This window comes from Nannospalax galili, unplaced genomic scaffold, assembly GCF_000622305.1.
Source record: "Nannospalax galili isolate Female #2095 unplaced genomic scaffold, S.galili_v1.0 scaffold1007, whole genome shotgun sequence".
Lineage (NCBI taxonomy): Eukaryota > Metazoa > Chordata > Mammalia > Rodentia > Spalacidae > Nannospalax > Nannospalax galili.
The window spans coordinates 1095248-1110694 of record NW_008355473.1 but is presented as its reverse complement, the minus strand read 5'-3'; the positions used below and the strand labels follow the sequence as shown (position 1 = coordinate 1110694).

The 15447-nt window shown below is 43.8% G+C and overlaps 1 protein-coding gene across 1 annotated transcript in view; it reads right to left on the bottom strand.

The window, feature by feature from the left end:
- LOC103749872 (carboxylesterase 1D-like) overlaps positions 1 to 10619 on the bottom strand; it is a 28828-nt gene extending 18209 nt beyond the window's left edge. Inside the window, 9 exon segments of the mRNA XM_029555906.1 lie at positions 130 to 168; positions 3008 to 3081; positions 3084 to 3111; positions 3816 to 3920; positions 6549 to 6711; positions 7879 to 8009; positions 8941 to 9085; positions 10132 to 10378; positions 10589 to 10619. Of these exon segments, the coding sequence (XP_029411766.1) occupies positions 130 to 168; positions 3008 to 3081; positions 3084 to 3111; positions 3816 to 3920; positions 6549 to 6711; positions 7879 to 8009; positions 8941 to 9085; positions 10132 to 10378; positions 10589 to 10619 (963 nt within the window).
- Between the last annotated feature and the right edge of the window lie 4828 nt (positions 10620 to 15447).

Sequence of the window (15447 nt, the reverse complement as noted above, 5' to 3'; positions counted from 1 at the left end):
TGCCTTCGTCCTACTGGCTGTGTTACCCTGGTAACCCTCCCCATTCTAGACCTCAGTAGGAATAGTATGAGTCTACAAAGGAGAATTGTTTTGGACTTATTGGTTAATTTAGAAAGCAAGGGTTCTTACGTCTCTGGGGTATCCAAGAAAATGAAGAACAGCAAATTTCTGTGTAGACAAAGGCAGAGAATGTTGGTGGTAAGAAAACTTCTATGTACAAAAGCTGGTCCTTTGAGCTGTGCCATTTCAGGTATTAGGTTCTCTGCTCTGATTCCAACTTGCCTGGGCCAAGGCTAAGAGAACCTACACTGGGTCTTCTGGGCATGGGCAAGGGTGGAGCAGGATGAGGGAGGGCAGCAGCGAGGGATAGGCACTGGGTCTGCTCAGGGATGCTGGAGCTTAGGTAGGACCTCTGCTGCCTGTGTTCCTCTTCATTTCTTCTTCTCTGGACTTTATTGGTTCTCTGTGGTACCAACACCCTAATTTACCCCCTGGAGAGTAGTAGAATTAACTCAAGGTGACCATGGGGTGTATACAGAGGCCTCAAAGGTAAATAAAGCTATGCTTCTGATGGACTGGCAGGAAAATATGTTCCCCTCAAACTTTCCCCCACATTTCCCCTCCCTCACTCCTGCTTCATGAATTCAGGAAGCTACATGTGAGCCAGGACAGTTTTTCCTTGAATATAGAAAATAGAAAAATTCCAGATTCCAACAAGATCTCAGCACTCCACTGCTCAGGTCCTTTGCTTGGATTGATACAGTGCTGGGTCTTCCCAAATGCACTTTCTGCACTGACACACCACTTCAGTCTGTTTGCCCATAAGTCAGAGATCTTGGTAAAACTTTCCCAATTGAGTTTTCTCTAAAAATATTGCTTACATTTTGAGGCTAGTTAGCAGTTCAACCAGGTATTGTGAGTAAGTCTGGAGTTCTGAGTTCCTTAACCTCCTAAGAGAACAGACTGTTTCAGAGAGAAGCCACTCCCCACCCCCACACAAAATAGGAAAGGAATGAAATCTAAGAAACAGAGATAGATACACTCCTGGCAGTTTCTTCAGGCATTTGAGTACAGCTGTGCTCTAAGATATTTGCTCCAGAAAATTACTCAAAAAGTCTGCTATAACACATTTTGTTTTCTGTTCAAGGAAACTTAAAAAGAATATTCTGGGACTGGAGATATGGCTCAGCGGTTAAGAGCACTGACTGCTCTTGCAGAGGACCCGGGTTCGATTCCCAGCACCCACATGGCAGCTATGAACCGTCCTTAACTCCAGTTTCTAGGGAATCTGAAGCCCTCTTCTGACCACCGCAGCACTGCATGGCACGGGTGCACTCACATACATGCGGGCAATACACTCATACACATAAAATAAAAATAATAAAAATATAAAAAAGAATGTTCTGCCCAATATCAGAAAGCTATGATACCTACAATCTTGCTGAGATTCATCCTAACATATGCATTTCTTTGTGAAAGAGTGTACTGATTGCTATAGTTTAACTACAGGGTCTCTCCTGTATGTGGAAAGCAGGTACTAGGCTATCTCCACTCAGTATTGTAGTCTCACCAGCAAAGTGTGTACTAAGTATTTATACACACCCATGAATATGACCATAAGTGCACGTGAGCTGAGGTCAGGGGATAATCCTGGAAGCACTTCCAGAAGACCTTAGAAAACCTCAGTATGGCCTGGGAGCTTAGGTTCTCTGAGTTTCCCCCAAAATACCAGCTATTCCTATGTGAGCTGGGTCCTCCAGTGCCAAATGAAATATTTGCATTTGGAGCTATTTAATGAAATAACAGTGTTTTAACTATTTGAATAACTTGACCACCTTATCTAAGCCTGAGGATGAAAGCTCTTAGCCCACATTGACTCAATTCATGGGGTCCAGATATATCCTATAGTACCCAAGGCCCAGTTGTAGAAGAAAAGAACTTGGGTGATTCCTGGATTCCTATTCACCCCTTTCTCACAAAGGAACTAGTTCCTTTGGCCATATCCTACCATTCTTCTTAGTGATGGCAGACACCTGTGACTATTCACCAATCTCTCAATGTCACTTCATTGAGCAATAATCATCCTGACTATTGTTAATGTTCTTCTCCCTGAACTGCCACCACATTCAACCCAACACAGCAGTGATTCTTCTGGAACAGCTCTATGTGATCAGGGATAATGTCCAGTTTATATCTTCATAGTCTCCCATTTCACTTCCCTCCGTATACTGATCAGAGTTACATGGACAAACAGACAAGTGGATAGATGGATGCAGTTGCCAATAAAAATAATACTGTTGGTTTAGGTGTATTCATTGATAAACAGGTGAAAACCAAGAGATATGTTAAGGATGGACCATTGTTTTTGGAGGACTGAGTGGAAGGATGTGGGTAACGGCAAGCTGGATGGTTCATGGATGTTGGATAGACTGACACTAGGGATTAAAAGTTTTGGATGAATCTCTACGAGATTGATAAAAAGGTGATAAATAGGATTGGTTCTAGAAATGAGTGGGCAGATAATAGATGAATTGGTGAAGAAAAAATGGCTATGCTAGAGCTCTAACCAGGGTCTTAAAAACTCTAGAAAAGTGTGCTACTAACATGTTATAAATTAAATTTTACATCAACCAATATAAATTGTGACACTTCCTAAACAACCTTGTGTTGCACGTTCTTAACCCCAAAATTCAGTTAGATAGCTATGTGTGAGGACATGGTATTTTAATGTCTTAAAATACACCAATAAACAAAAATGTTTAAGAATTAAATTTTGATAAAGTTAGGAGACTATTTCTCATAACAGTAAATTTTTCATTATGTTGTTGTTGATATTTTTATATTTGAGATAATTCATAAGAAAATAATGAAAATTTTACTTAGATCAGAAAATTAACACTATTCTATGAGGTTAAGAGGCAGGCAGGTTAGAGGCAGAGGACAGATGAACCCATGAAGGTTTGGGCCAAACCTCCGTGGATGAGGCCACTTAGATTGGCATGCCTACCATTTTCAGTGTGATGCGTAAGAGCTCATCCTCTGTCTTCTGGTGCAGACAGCGAACTATGACAGCAGAGGTGGGGTTTTACACCCAGAAAGAGTAACAACTTTCTGTAAGAGATTGCAGGAAGCAGCAAAGGTCAAAAGCCAAGTTTCTTCCCTCTATCCATGTAGATAGTGAGTTCTATCCTATGCCTAGTTTCTAAAGACAGCAGGGGCTTGCTAAAACTACTCTAGGCCAGAAAATGTGGGCAATGGATCCCAAAAAGTATAACTTCTGCTACTGGTTAAACCAGTAACATGAGCTGGTTATATAATATCTGTCTCTATTAACTTGATTCTGATAAATGGTCATGTGCCCATCCCTAGAACAGCAAAGGGGGTGACAGATGTTCTCAAGGTTAAAGCCCCTGAAAAGGCTGCTTGAGATCAAGGTTAAATGTTTGAAATAAAGGATTTCATATTTGGTATCAAATCACACCTCTACCACTCACATGTCACTTTAGACAAGCCACTCAATCACTCTTGTGCCTCATTTTCACCACCCATAGATGAAAGTGATGATTAGATGTGATATGCACAAAGTATACACTAAATTGTGTGCCAAAAGCTGGACGCCTGAATGACATATTCCATATGAAACTTTTCAGAAAGTATAGGATTAGATTCGGGTCATAAGGCAGCCCTTCCTGCTCACTCATTCTTGTTTCAGACAATTTGTGAGCACCTCAGCTGAATCTTACAGCAAGAAAAATCCTTGAGCATACCAGAACAGAAGAGGAAAAGATGCAGGATCTGTCCAGGGTGACACCTACCTTAGCAATGGGCCTGGCACCTCTCCCAAACAAGCAGGGATTGAGGATCACTCTACTCTGAGAAATGGCCCTGTGGAAGAGGTTCTTAGCCAGTAGAGACAACACCTAGTGAGGGAGAGGAGAGTTTATGCTCACAGGAGGGGTCAGTGACTCACTTGCCCTTTAAGGCTCTGTCTACCTGCTACTCTGCCACAGCCATTCCCCTGGGGACCCTGTTGCTCTGTGGACATGAGAGGTCTTCACCTGTCCCAGCACACATTCCAGGTTCCCTATGGATCCACTTTCTTCAAAAGACTCACAGCAACATGGAACCAGAGTCCAAAATAGAAAACAGAACAGGAAATATGTGCCAAGTGCCCATCAGAACAATCAAAACTACTTTAAAGACAGTCTATCAATTCTTAGCCACAAATTTCTTTTCAGAAATTCATTACTCTGAATTTATCATAACAGAACAGGGGGTGGAGAGAATATTAATGCATCTATCAACTCTCACCAGTGAAGCTTCATCATGCAACAGAGTGTGATGGACACAGAAGGCCACAACTGGCCAAGATATAGAGAATAAGAGACGGCAGAAAGTGTGTCCCTGGATAGGACTCTTATATCAAACCTCACCCACTCATAGCTCGGGAATCATTGTGGAAGAGGGGATGGAAAGATTGTAAGAGCCAGGATTGGTAAATGAACATGAGGAAACAGAGTCTTCCAGGCCTCTGGGAACTTGTTCACATGAACTTTTAGCAATGGTCACAGCATGCACAAGACCCATGCAGACTCAGCAGACAAAAAACCCAGCACAGAACTGGGGAAATGGGCAGCAGGCCCCAGCCTTAGGCAAGGAACTATTGGCAACAGATTCCTGCTGGGTAAGGGAGAGGTGATCTTCTTTAAAGGAGTGACTTTATATAGGCTGACTAGACTCCAATGGATGAACTTGCACCAAGGGACATCTGGGTACAAAAGCTTGATTCGATAAACCTTAACATGTATGACAGAATGCATAAAATCTGGTGGAAGGGTATGGGGGGTACAGCTGAGGGAGAGGCTCTAAATGTGATTAAGATTTATTTATGGAATGCACAAAAATTCAGTAAAAATAAACATAAGAAAGAATTTATCATAAGGAAGGTGATCATATAGGCCCATAAAATTTTCTAAGCATGGTAATAATGCTTATAATGTTCAAAATCAAAAATAGCACGAGGTTACAATGAGATTACATACATAAACTAAGTTTCATTGTTACATTGGAATGCTGTACAGCTATAAAAATAATGTTTCAGAAGCCTGGTTGCTATTGAAAGAAATATTTGTTACAGTGTTATAATAAATATTTTTAATTATAAGATAAAATTACTGAGATACACATGGAGAGACTATTGAATAGGTGTTTGAAGGAATAGATAATAGACAGCTGAGACATACAGATCAATAAATTTGTGGGAAACACAAATGCCCACAGTGACTACTACTAGATACCAGATTTTTCCCTTTGGGTTTATTTTCTTTTATATTTTGGGTTGTTAAGGCAATGTCTTATTACATAGCCCAGAATGGGCTTTGGTTGGCTCTGTAGCCCAGGCTGGCTTTGATCTTCTGTCCTTCCTGCTTCAGCTTCCTGAGTTCTGGGACTATAGGCATGTAACATAATGCCCAGCTTCTTTGGGTTTGTTTATATTTCTTCTTTGTCTCTATTTTTAAAAGCATGAACATTTTCTTTAGGAATCAAAATATAAAATGCGTGCTTGAAAAAAATGTATTGTGGCTGATTCTCTCCTGAACTCTGAGGGGGGTTGGAGGGGTTCTCAAAGCCGCCAGTGTCTTCTACTGCGTCCCTCGGTGTGCTGCTGTACTTTGTGCCTCACCCTGAAGATGCTTTATATCTCACAGTTGGGCCCGTGACCCACATCCCCTGTCCATTCTCCATTTCAGTTTACATCTGTGTTTCCAATAACCGAGGTACCCCAGCCCACCTTGTTCCTCAGTCCCAGAGAATGCTGCCTTCCATCGTGGACATAGGAAAACCATCAAGTTACCTCCAGGGACACCCCTGCCTGTTTTGAGCGCTTTAGTACCCTCAACATGTAGCTCCAGCCTGGAACCAAACAATGACATATGATTCAACTATGTCATCCCCCCTTTTCCCCTTGATTTTATGTCATTTTGTTTTTAATTTTACTTACTTATTTTTATTGAATTTTTGTGTATTTCATAAAAAGTATCTTAATCATCTTTACCCTCTCCCCTACCTGCACGCTTCCATTACCACCCAATAGGATTTCATGCATTCTGTCATTTATGTTAAGTCCTATCAAGTCAAGTTATTATACCCAGTTGTCCCTCAGTGCAAGTTCATCCACTGGGGTCTATTCAGCCTATTTAGAGTCTCTCCCTTAAAGATCAACTCTCCCTCACCGAGGAACAATCAGCTACCAATAGTTCTTTGGCTAGGATTGAGGTCTGCTGCCCATTTCCCCAGTTCTATGCTTGAGCTTTGCTATTTGGAGTTTACATACCACACACCCTAATGCTAAATTGATTATCAAAGAGAAAGAAAATTCAGTAAGTAAGGGGAGAATGGCATGGTGAAGTCTATAGCTGGTGTTTGTTATGACCCAGGATATAAAGCTGAGCTCTGTGCTTCCTATGGCTAGATTGACCGGTCTCCAAGAGATCCCACCAGTAGCTATATCAAGCCTGGACAAGAGGCCTGGTGTCAGGAACACTTACAAAAACAGAGACACTTGCACCTCATCAGACTCCTGCTGACTCTCCAAAGATAGTCACAGTTCCTGGGTCACCTCCAAAGTTGGCAATGTTGTCTTGGACCCAGTACAGTGCAGTTATCTGGTCCAAATGACCCCAGTTCCCCCTGCTGTGTTCATCTCCTGTGCTGTAAGACAACAGTGGGTCGGGGCAGAAGTGCCATAGCTGGGTTCTCAGGCCTAGAGAAAGACTGAGGCTCTCAGTGAGCTTTCTGAAATAACAGCGGGCTCTGCATCACTGACCTGAGTCTTTACCTGCCTCTCAATGCTACAGCAATGTTCTATGGGGGGACTCTGCACTCTGTTCCAAAAACTATGAACACCTGGCTCCTACTGCAGACCACAAGCCAACAGATGAAAAAAAAATACCAGCTAGTGGAAAAAATAAAATTAGGCAGATGTGGGACTGAAGGGTGGTATTTCAGATTGAAAAATCAGAGACCTCACTGAGGCAAGGGCATTTAGTGCAAATATGAATGAAATGAGAAAGAGAGTGTCGTAGACATTCAAAGTAGGAAACTGCAGTCAGGAAAAGCAGTGGGCATGAAGGTCCCAGGGCCCCAGAAGCAGAAGTGTGAATGTAGGCAGTGTGAGATGCAGATGAAGCAGGTGCTGTGGACCTTGGTGAGGACTTCTGTCATTGTAAATAACATGGAAGCATTGTGGAGAGTAATGACAGACTCTGGGCACTGTGTAGTATCAAAAGCTGCTATAGCAGATTTGTAATAATAAATGCTTATAATAATTGTATGGCCGGGCACCTGGGGTTCTTACTAGAGCTTTGGCAAGGAGCAGCACTGAGTGCTAGGGTTTGCATAAGGTTTGCTTACCAAGGGTTCAGTGTGGGAGTCTGGGGTTCTATTATTGCATTATTTGACCATGATAGGACCTGTAAAATGTGAGGTCTAATGGAAGATTATTTGCTCACTGGGGATGCAGCTCTGGGAAGGAATTCATACAAATCTCCTAGTACCCTAATTATTTCTTCAGTGAATGAGTTTTTTAAAAAAGAAAAGGGGGATTGCCCCCTCTCTCTGGCTTTCTGCCTTAACATGTGATCTGTCTGCATATTCAGGTTCCATTTTTCATTTCTGTACAATGTTGTGGCACAGCCAAAGTCTCTCACCACTGGCTCCTCTGATGAAACCATAACAATCTCATACTTTCAGCTCTCAAACTCCAAGCTAAATAAGTTCAAATTCGATGTAATTCCACACCCTCAAGCCTTTGCTTATATCAACAGAAAAGACACCAATTCAGGGATAAATGTTTAGAGAAGAAATGCAATATTTTACCTGAAGAAACCCCAGATGCCCAGGCAGTATTGGATGGTCACCACCACCACATTTTCATGAACAGAGAGGGGCAGTCCATCATAAGTTGATGCCCCATCTACCAGTCCATCTCCATGGATCCATACCATCACCTAGAAAAAGATACAACCACACAGGGGGCACACTGGGAAAGACTACAGAGGTCATCCAGCTTGGTCACCAGTGCCCAGCAAGGCAGTCTGTCTCCTTCCCAGTTCAGGCCTGTAATGTCGTAGCACTGGACCCTTTGGTCTGTGAATAGGAGCCTTCTTGATTTCTAGCCCTTCATACCTTTGTCACAGACCAATGAATGTTATCAAGGTACTGTGGATAGAAAGGTGAGAGTGGCTGCTTCTCCTAGTCCATATCAAGGAAAGTTTTAACCATCAAAAGGCCCACACTATTGCCCACCTACCCACTGTGTGCCCTAGCTTCCCTCACTAGAGCCTTAGTTTCTCCTTATGTAAAGAATAAGTTGGATTGTCATATGAATTGTACTGAGACTCAGTGGATTATGAAAAACAAAACAAAAAAAGATGACATAAAGTAGGGAAGGGGACATGGTGTAGGAGATTTAGGAGGTATTCAAGGTTTGGGTGAAGGTGAATCTGACCATAACACATTGTATACATGCTCAAAATTCTCAAAGAATAAATAAATTAGAATATATTTTACAAAAGAACCAGCTAGAGTTTTCAATTTTCTCTTTCCTCTCAGCTTAAATTTAATGAAAATTACAGCTCAGGGGATCAAATTTTTATCTTAGCAATTAAGAATCATCATTATTTTCCTACTTTTAGTGTGAGAGAACTTGGAAGTGTAAGAGGTGTGTCCCAGATACAAAGCAACCTCCACTGAACTCTGATGTCTCTGGAAGAAAATGAGGGAAAGGAAACAATGTTCTGGGGGTTATAGAAGCTTTGGGCCCCAGAATCAGCCCTGGTCTGGGTACTCCTGCCCCCAGCTGTCTTCATCCCTTTCCAGTTACACAGAAAATCTAGATGCTGTAACTCAGGAGTCTGGGCCAGGGTCCCTTCCACTTACTGGCAGCCTGCTATTCTTTGTCAAGTCAGCAGGAGTGTAAATATTTAGGTAGAGACAGTCTTCAGAAAACTTGAGAGGAATCCTCTTCTTTCTGTTAGTAAAGAGCTCTGAGAGCATCTGTCCTGACACTGGGTCTTGGGAACACCTGCAAGTAAGAGGGAACACCTGAGGTTCGACCAGAGAGAATCTGAACATGTCATCATGGCTCAACCTTGCACTGGAAAGCTTGAGCCTGTATATGATACTGGTACCAGAGCACAAAAGTCTCTATGATTACTGGTGGGTACTCCAAGGTTCCCTACAAAGGGAGAAGGACTTGGCACGTCTCCCCTTTCCAGAGCCTTTGGGATGCTTTGGGCTCTGAAGAGAAGTGCTTATATACTGGCTTACCCTAGGAGGTCACATTTCCTGCAGTGCCCTGCTCCCTGCTGAGCTTTGTATGGTAGACTGCAGGGTGACCACCATCCTCCACCCCAGGAAAACATGGCCTAGTCCTTGGGAGATGTCCATCAACCAGAAGCACTACTTCCAATATCCCTGTACCAGGTCAGGGGCTGTATCTTAGTTGTGCTGCAACTACTGATGTCTGAGCAGATACTTGTAACTGTCTGAGCTGCTCTGGTGGTTGTTGTTAGGTCCCTGGATCCTTCAGGCTTCTGCACTTTACCAGCTAGGTTGACAGAAGCACCCCCAAACAATCAGGTTGTGATTAAGTAACTAGATGCATACTATTGTACTGTTACACATCACACCCACTCCACTTCCAAAGAACACCAAAGTTGAAGACAGGAGAATAAATTGCCTGAGGATAGTATTTCTCTGACCTGATTCAGTGAGCATTTCCCTAAACATTTAACACACGCTAATATGTATATAGTTGTTCTGTTAGTTTACGTACAGTGCATTATCTACCTCTTCCTGCTATAATACAAGCCAGTGAGAGTTGGGATCTTTGTTTTGTCTCTAATTGTGTTTCAGAACCAAGATTATGCCTGGCACATAACAAATACCTGCTTAGTAATGGGTTCTAGAAAGCTCTGACAGTCCTAGGAAGTACTTGAGATACTCCAGTGTTCCTAAGGACACCAGAAGAAAGTACAAGCAATCAGGGAACTGCTTTGACTCCTTTCTGCATAACCCTCAGACAGATATCCCTACTGAAAGAAGCCCAAGTCTACTCCAGTGTCTTACATGGGAGGGTAGGAGGTGGCATTCTTCACGAAGCTCCATGGCTCTGCTGGCTGTGGTGGAGAAAACCTCAGGGATCCAAGAGGGGGCCTGGCAAAGGGGACGCCCAGGAAAACGGCCACAGGCTGTGTGAATCCTTCTAAGCTGACATACTTCCCCAGGACTTTGCCATGCACAGTGTTCACCACAGGTGGTGAGGACGGGTGCCCTGCTGAACAAGAGAACGATTCCAAGTGAGTGTTCCCAATTTCTGCGCACTGGCTTTAAGCCACTTCAATTCTTTAGGCTTCTGTTTCTTTGCATGTAAAATAAAGATAAATAAAACTGTTTTTCTTAACACTGAGATGATGGAAGGAGTAAAATGGAATTGATGGTACAGCATCCTGCCAAAGTAGTTGACCTGTTGGAAATTAATCAGAACGTTGGCTTCCCTCATAAAAAACACTCTAGAAATACTTACCTATTAGAATCTCAGTGCTGAGGTGCTGCATGCTGAATAAGAGAATGAATAGGAGATGGACCGTAGCTTTGTGAGGCTGACCTCATAGAGAAAGGACCATAGACATATTTGTCTTAATTCTGGTAAGAAAGAAGTGTGATGTAGGAGAGGGACAGGAAGGGGATACTGAGATACTGAAGTTGGAAGGAATGAGACCTTCTGATTGGTGTCATCATAGAGGAACTGGGACTTTTATCTGAGGGAGGAGTGAGTAAGGGAAGATGAAAAGTGAGGGTGATTGAGAAAGAATAACCACAAGTGCAGAGGCCTGGAGAAAGCGTAACCCAGGGCCTTTCTGGGAAGGGAGAATGGCATGTGAATGTCTCCAATACAAGAAGAGTGGGCGACCATCTTGATAAGCAGGTGCATGTCAGGGAGGATGCTGAATGTGTGGCCCAAGGATTCAGCTTTATTTAGTCGACAAATAAGTAGGAGAAATAGTTCAAGAATAAAGAACACCATGAGGTTTTAGAATATTCTTCTCATGACTCTGAGCATGATTATCCAGAGAGAGGGGGAGGGAGAGGGAGAGAGCAAGAGCGCGAGCGAGAGCGAGAGCGCACATGCATGGGCGTGCGAGAAAGAAAGAGAGAGAGAGAGAGAGAGAGAGAGAGAGAGAGAGAGAGAGAGAGAGAGAGAGACTGGGCATCAGCCTTGCTCTAAACATTGGCTCCATCCTTGCAGAGTAAATACTCTTTTTTTCATCTCCCTGTAGCTTCTCATCTGCCTTCATTCTACTTACTTTGAGACATGAATGAACCAACATGATCCCCCTTCAGACTGGCACCTCAAAGCTTCATCTCTACTGGTTAACATGCACAACAACTGAGGGAAAAAAGCAATCAACAGTCTTCACCAGCTCTGAGCACTGTGAACTACAACTGGCAAGATACATGCACTGGTACAGTAGTGATACGAACAATATGGAGTAACCAACCACTTTCTGATTGGATTTAAGACCTGCTCCACATAACAGAACTCATACTTGGTACCATTAGCTGGACCAAGAACCCAGAGTTGGGTAGGTCATAGGCCCTAGGGGAGAACATACTACTACCATTCTACTAAACGGACATGTTATTAAACTGCCCCCTAAGTACTTATCTTTATAACCATAGATAGTGCTCTTTTTGCACATGCTCTCAAGCCTCATCAGAGAAGCTTCATTTAACAGTACATGGTGATTAATACAGAGAGCCACAACCAGTCAATGCAGAGAATAAGAATGTGGAGTGCTCAGCCATAAATGGGACATCTCTATCATACCCTCTATTTCCGAGGTTCAGAAACTGTCATGGAATAATGGGAGGAAAGACTGTAAGAGTGAGAGGCAGTGGGTGACTCAGGAAAATAGTGTTTCTGGACATGACAGGGCCATTGCACACATGAACTCATGGTGGCTATGACAACAATCACAGAACAAGCACAAAATCAAGTCACATAAAAATCACATAAAATGGAGCCTTACATGCATGTACAAAATTCTCAATAATTTTTTTAAAGTTAAAAAAATTGAGGCTGGAGAGATAGCTTGGCAGTTAAGATTGCATACTAGTGTTCCAGAGTACCTGAGTCTGAGTCCCAGCACCCACATCAGGCAGCTCACAACTGCCTATAACTCTAGCTCCAGGGAATCCGATGCCCTCTTCTGGCCTCCACAGACACTTGTATTCATGTGCACATGCCCCCACTGTACACAAACACACACACACACACACACACACAAATTTTTTAAAAACCTTAAAAAATAAACTCATAAAATGGATAGGAGGACATTATTTCACCTGTAGCTGAGGACCTATTGGCAGTTAATGACAGCTGAAAGAGGAAGAGTCTATTTTATTGAGGGATGGGGCCCCTCAGAAGCTATGTATGCTCCATGAATGGCCCTATACCCATGCACATACAAACAGTGTGGTTTAAATAGGCGTAACAGGACCTCGGAGTAGGGATCAGGTGGCAGTACTGAATTACCAAAGACAAGGTGAGTGTACTTAATGTAATGGGCAGCAAAGGCAAAATAATATCTACAATGGCATGACTCGAATGGACCTGTGGTACTGGCTAATCAATCATGATGTTTCCAGGAACCACATACTTAAGAAACCTACTAAGTTTTTATTTGATCTGTGTAAGGAGAAAAGCTCTAGGACGAATGACAGGAAGTCAGTATTGGATCGTAGCAATAGAGAATCTTGCTCAGTCAACCGATTTCCAGACTTGAGACAGTTTACAGACTCAGAACCCCTTGAATGAAGGGAAGGCCAAGTGCCCTTGAGAAAGGACTTTGTCACAGTACCAAAGAGTTATGCTGTTCACCTCTCACCCATCCTTCCCAAGAGGGACCTGCGGCCTTTTACTAGAGTAACTGTACATTGGGGGAAAGGAAATAATCAGACATTCTGAGGCCTATTGGAGTCTGGTTCTGAGTTGACAGTGATTCCAGGAGACCCTAAAAAGCATTGTGGACCTCCAGTTAAAGTAGGGGCTTGTGGAGGTCAGGTGATAAATGGAGTTTTGGCTGAAGTCCGACTGATAGTGGGTCCAGTGGGTCCCTGAACTCATCCTGTGGTTATTTCCCCAGAACCAGAATGTATAATTGGGATAGATATACTTAGGAATTGGCAAATCCCCACATTAGTTCCCTGTCCTGTGGAGGGAACACTATTATGGATGGAAAGGCCAAATGGAAACCACTGGAATTGCCTCTGCCAGGGAAAACAGTGAACTAAAAACAGTATCACATGCCTGGAGGGATTGCAGAAATTAGTGCTACCACCAAGGATTTGGAAGATGCAGGGGTGGTGATTCCCACCACATCTCCCTTTAACTCTCCTATTTGGCCTGTGTAGAAGACACAGTTACAGCGCAAATTAGGTTGCAATAGCCTGGAGAGCTGGGACAGGGTCCTCCAGAAGGCAGTGTATGCTTTGAATCAGCATCTAATACATGGTACAGTTTCTCCTATGGCCAGGATTCACGGGTCCAGCAATCACGGGGTGGAAGTGGGAATGATTCCACTCATTATCACCCCTGGCGACCCACTAGGAAAATTTTTGCTTCCTGTACCCTCGACTTTGCACTCTGCTGGCTTAGATGTTTTGATTCCAGAGGAGGGAGTGCTTCTGCCAGGAGAGACAACAAACATTCCATTGAACTGGAAACTAAGACTTCCCCCTGGCCCACTATATTGATGATGTTATGCTGATTGGATCCAGTGAGCAGGAGGTAGCAGACAGTCTGGACTTGTTGGTTAAGCATATGCGCATGAGAGGATGGGAAATAAATCCAACCAAAATTCAAGGGCCTTCTACCTCAGTGAAATTTCTAGGAGTTCAGTGGTGTGGAGCACGCAGAGACATTCCCTCTAAGGTGAAGAATAAGTTGTTGCATTTGGCCCCTCCCTCCACTAAGAAAGAAGCAAAATGCTTGGTGGGCCTGTTTTGGATTCTGGAGGCAGCACATTCCTCATCTGGGTGTGTTACTATGACCCATGTATCAAGTGACTCAGAAGGCAGCTACTTTGAGTGGGGCCTGCAACAGGAAGGGGCCCTTCAACAGGTCCGGGGTGCTCTACAAGCTGCTCTGCCCCTTGGGCCATATGATCCAGCAGACCCGATGGTGTTTGAGGTATCAGTGGCAGATAAAGATGCTGTTTGGAGTCTCTGGCAGGCCCCCATAGGGGAATCACAGTGGAAGCCATTGGGATTTTGGAGTAAGGCTTTGCCTTCATCTGCAGACAACTATCCTCCCTTTGAGAGACAGCTCTTAGCCTGCTATTGGGCCTTAGTTGAAACTGAACGTTTGACAATGGGCCACCAAGTTACCATGCGACTGGAGCTGCCCATCATGAGCTGGGGGTTATCTGACTCTCCCAAGACATAAAGTAGGCCGTGCACAGCAACAATCCATTATCAAATGGAAGTGGTATATGCATGACTGGGCTCGAGCAGGCCTGGAGGGCATAAGCAAGTTACATGAAGAAGTTGCCCAAATGCCTATGGTTCCTACTTCTGTTACAATGCCTCCTGTTCTCAAGCATGCACCTATGGCTTCATGGGGTGTGCCCTATGATCGGTTGATTGAAGAAGAGAAGACTAGGGCTTGGTTTACAGATGGTTCTGCATGCTATGCAGGCACCACTCAGAAGTGGACAGCTGCGGCATTACAGCCAATTTCTGGAACAACCCTGAAGGACATTGGGGAAGGAAAGACTTCAAAGTGGGCAGAACTTCAGGCAGTGCACCATGGTCATGCATTTTGCTTGGAAGGAGAAATGGCCAGAAGTGCGATTATATACTGATTCATGGGCTGTAGCCGATGGTTTGGCTGGATGGTCAGGGACTTGGAAGGAACATGGTTGGAAAATTGGTGAGAAAGACATTTGGGGAAGAAGCATGTGGATAGATCTCTCCAAATGCACAAAGGATGTGAACACACTTGTGTCTCATGTAAATGCTCATCAAAAAGTGGCTTCATCAGAAGATGAGTTCAATAATCAAGTAGATCGGATGACCCGCTCTGTGGATTGTCAGCCTCTTTCTTCAGCTATCCCTGTCATTGCTCAGTGGGCCCATGAACAAAGTGGCCATGGTGGCAGAGATGGAGGTTATACATGGGCTCGACAGCATGGACTCCCACTCATGAAAGCTGACCTGGCTACAGCTGCTGCTGAGTGCCAGATCTACCAACAGCAGAGACCAACACTGAGCCCCTGATATGGCACTGTTCCCCGTGGCACCCAGCTTGCAACCTGGTGGCAGGTTGATTACACTGGACCACTTCCGTCTTGGAGGGGACAGCGTTTTGTCCTTACAGGA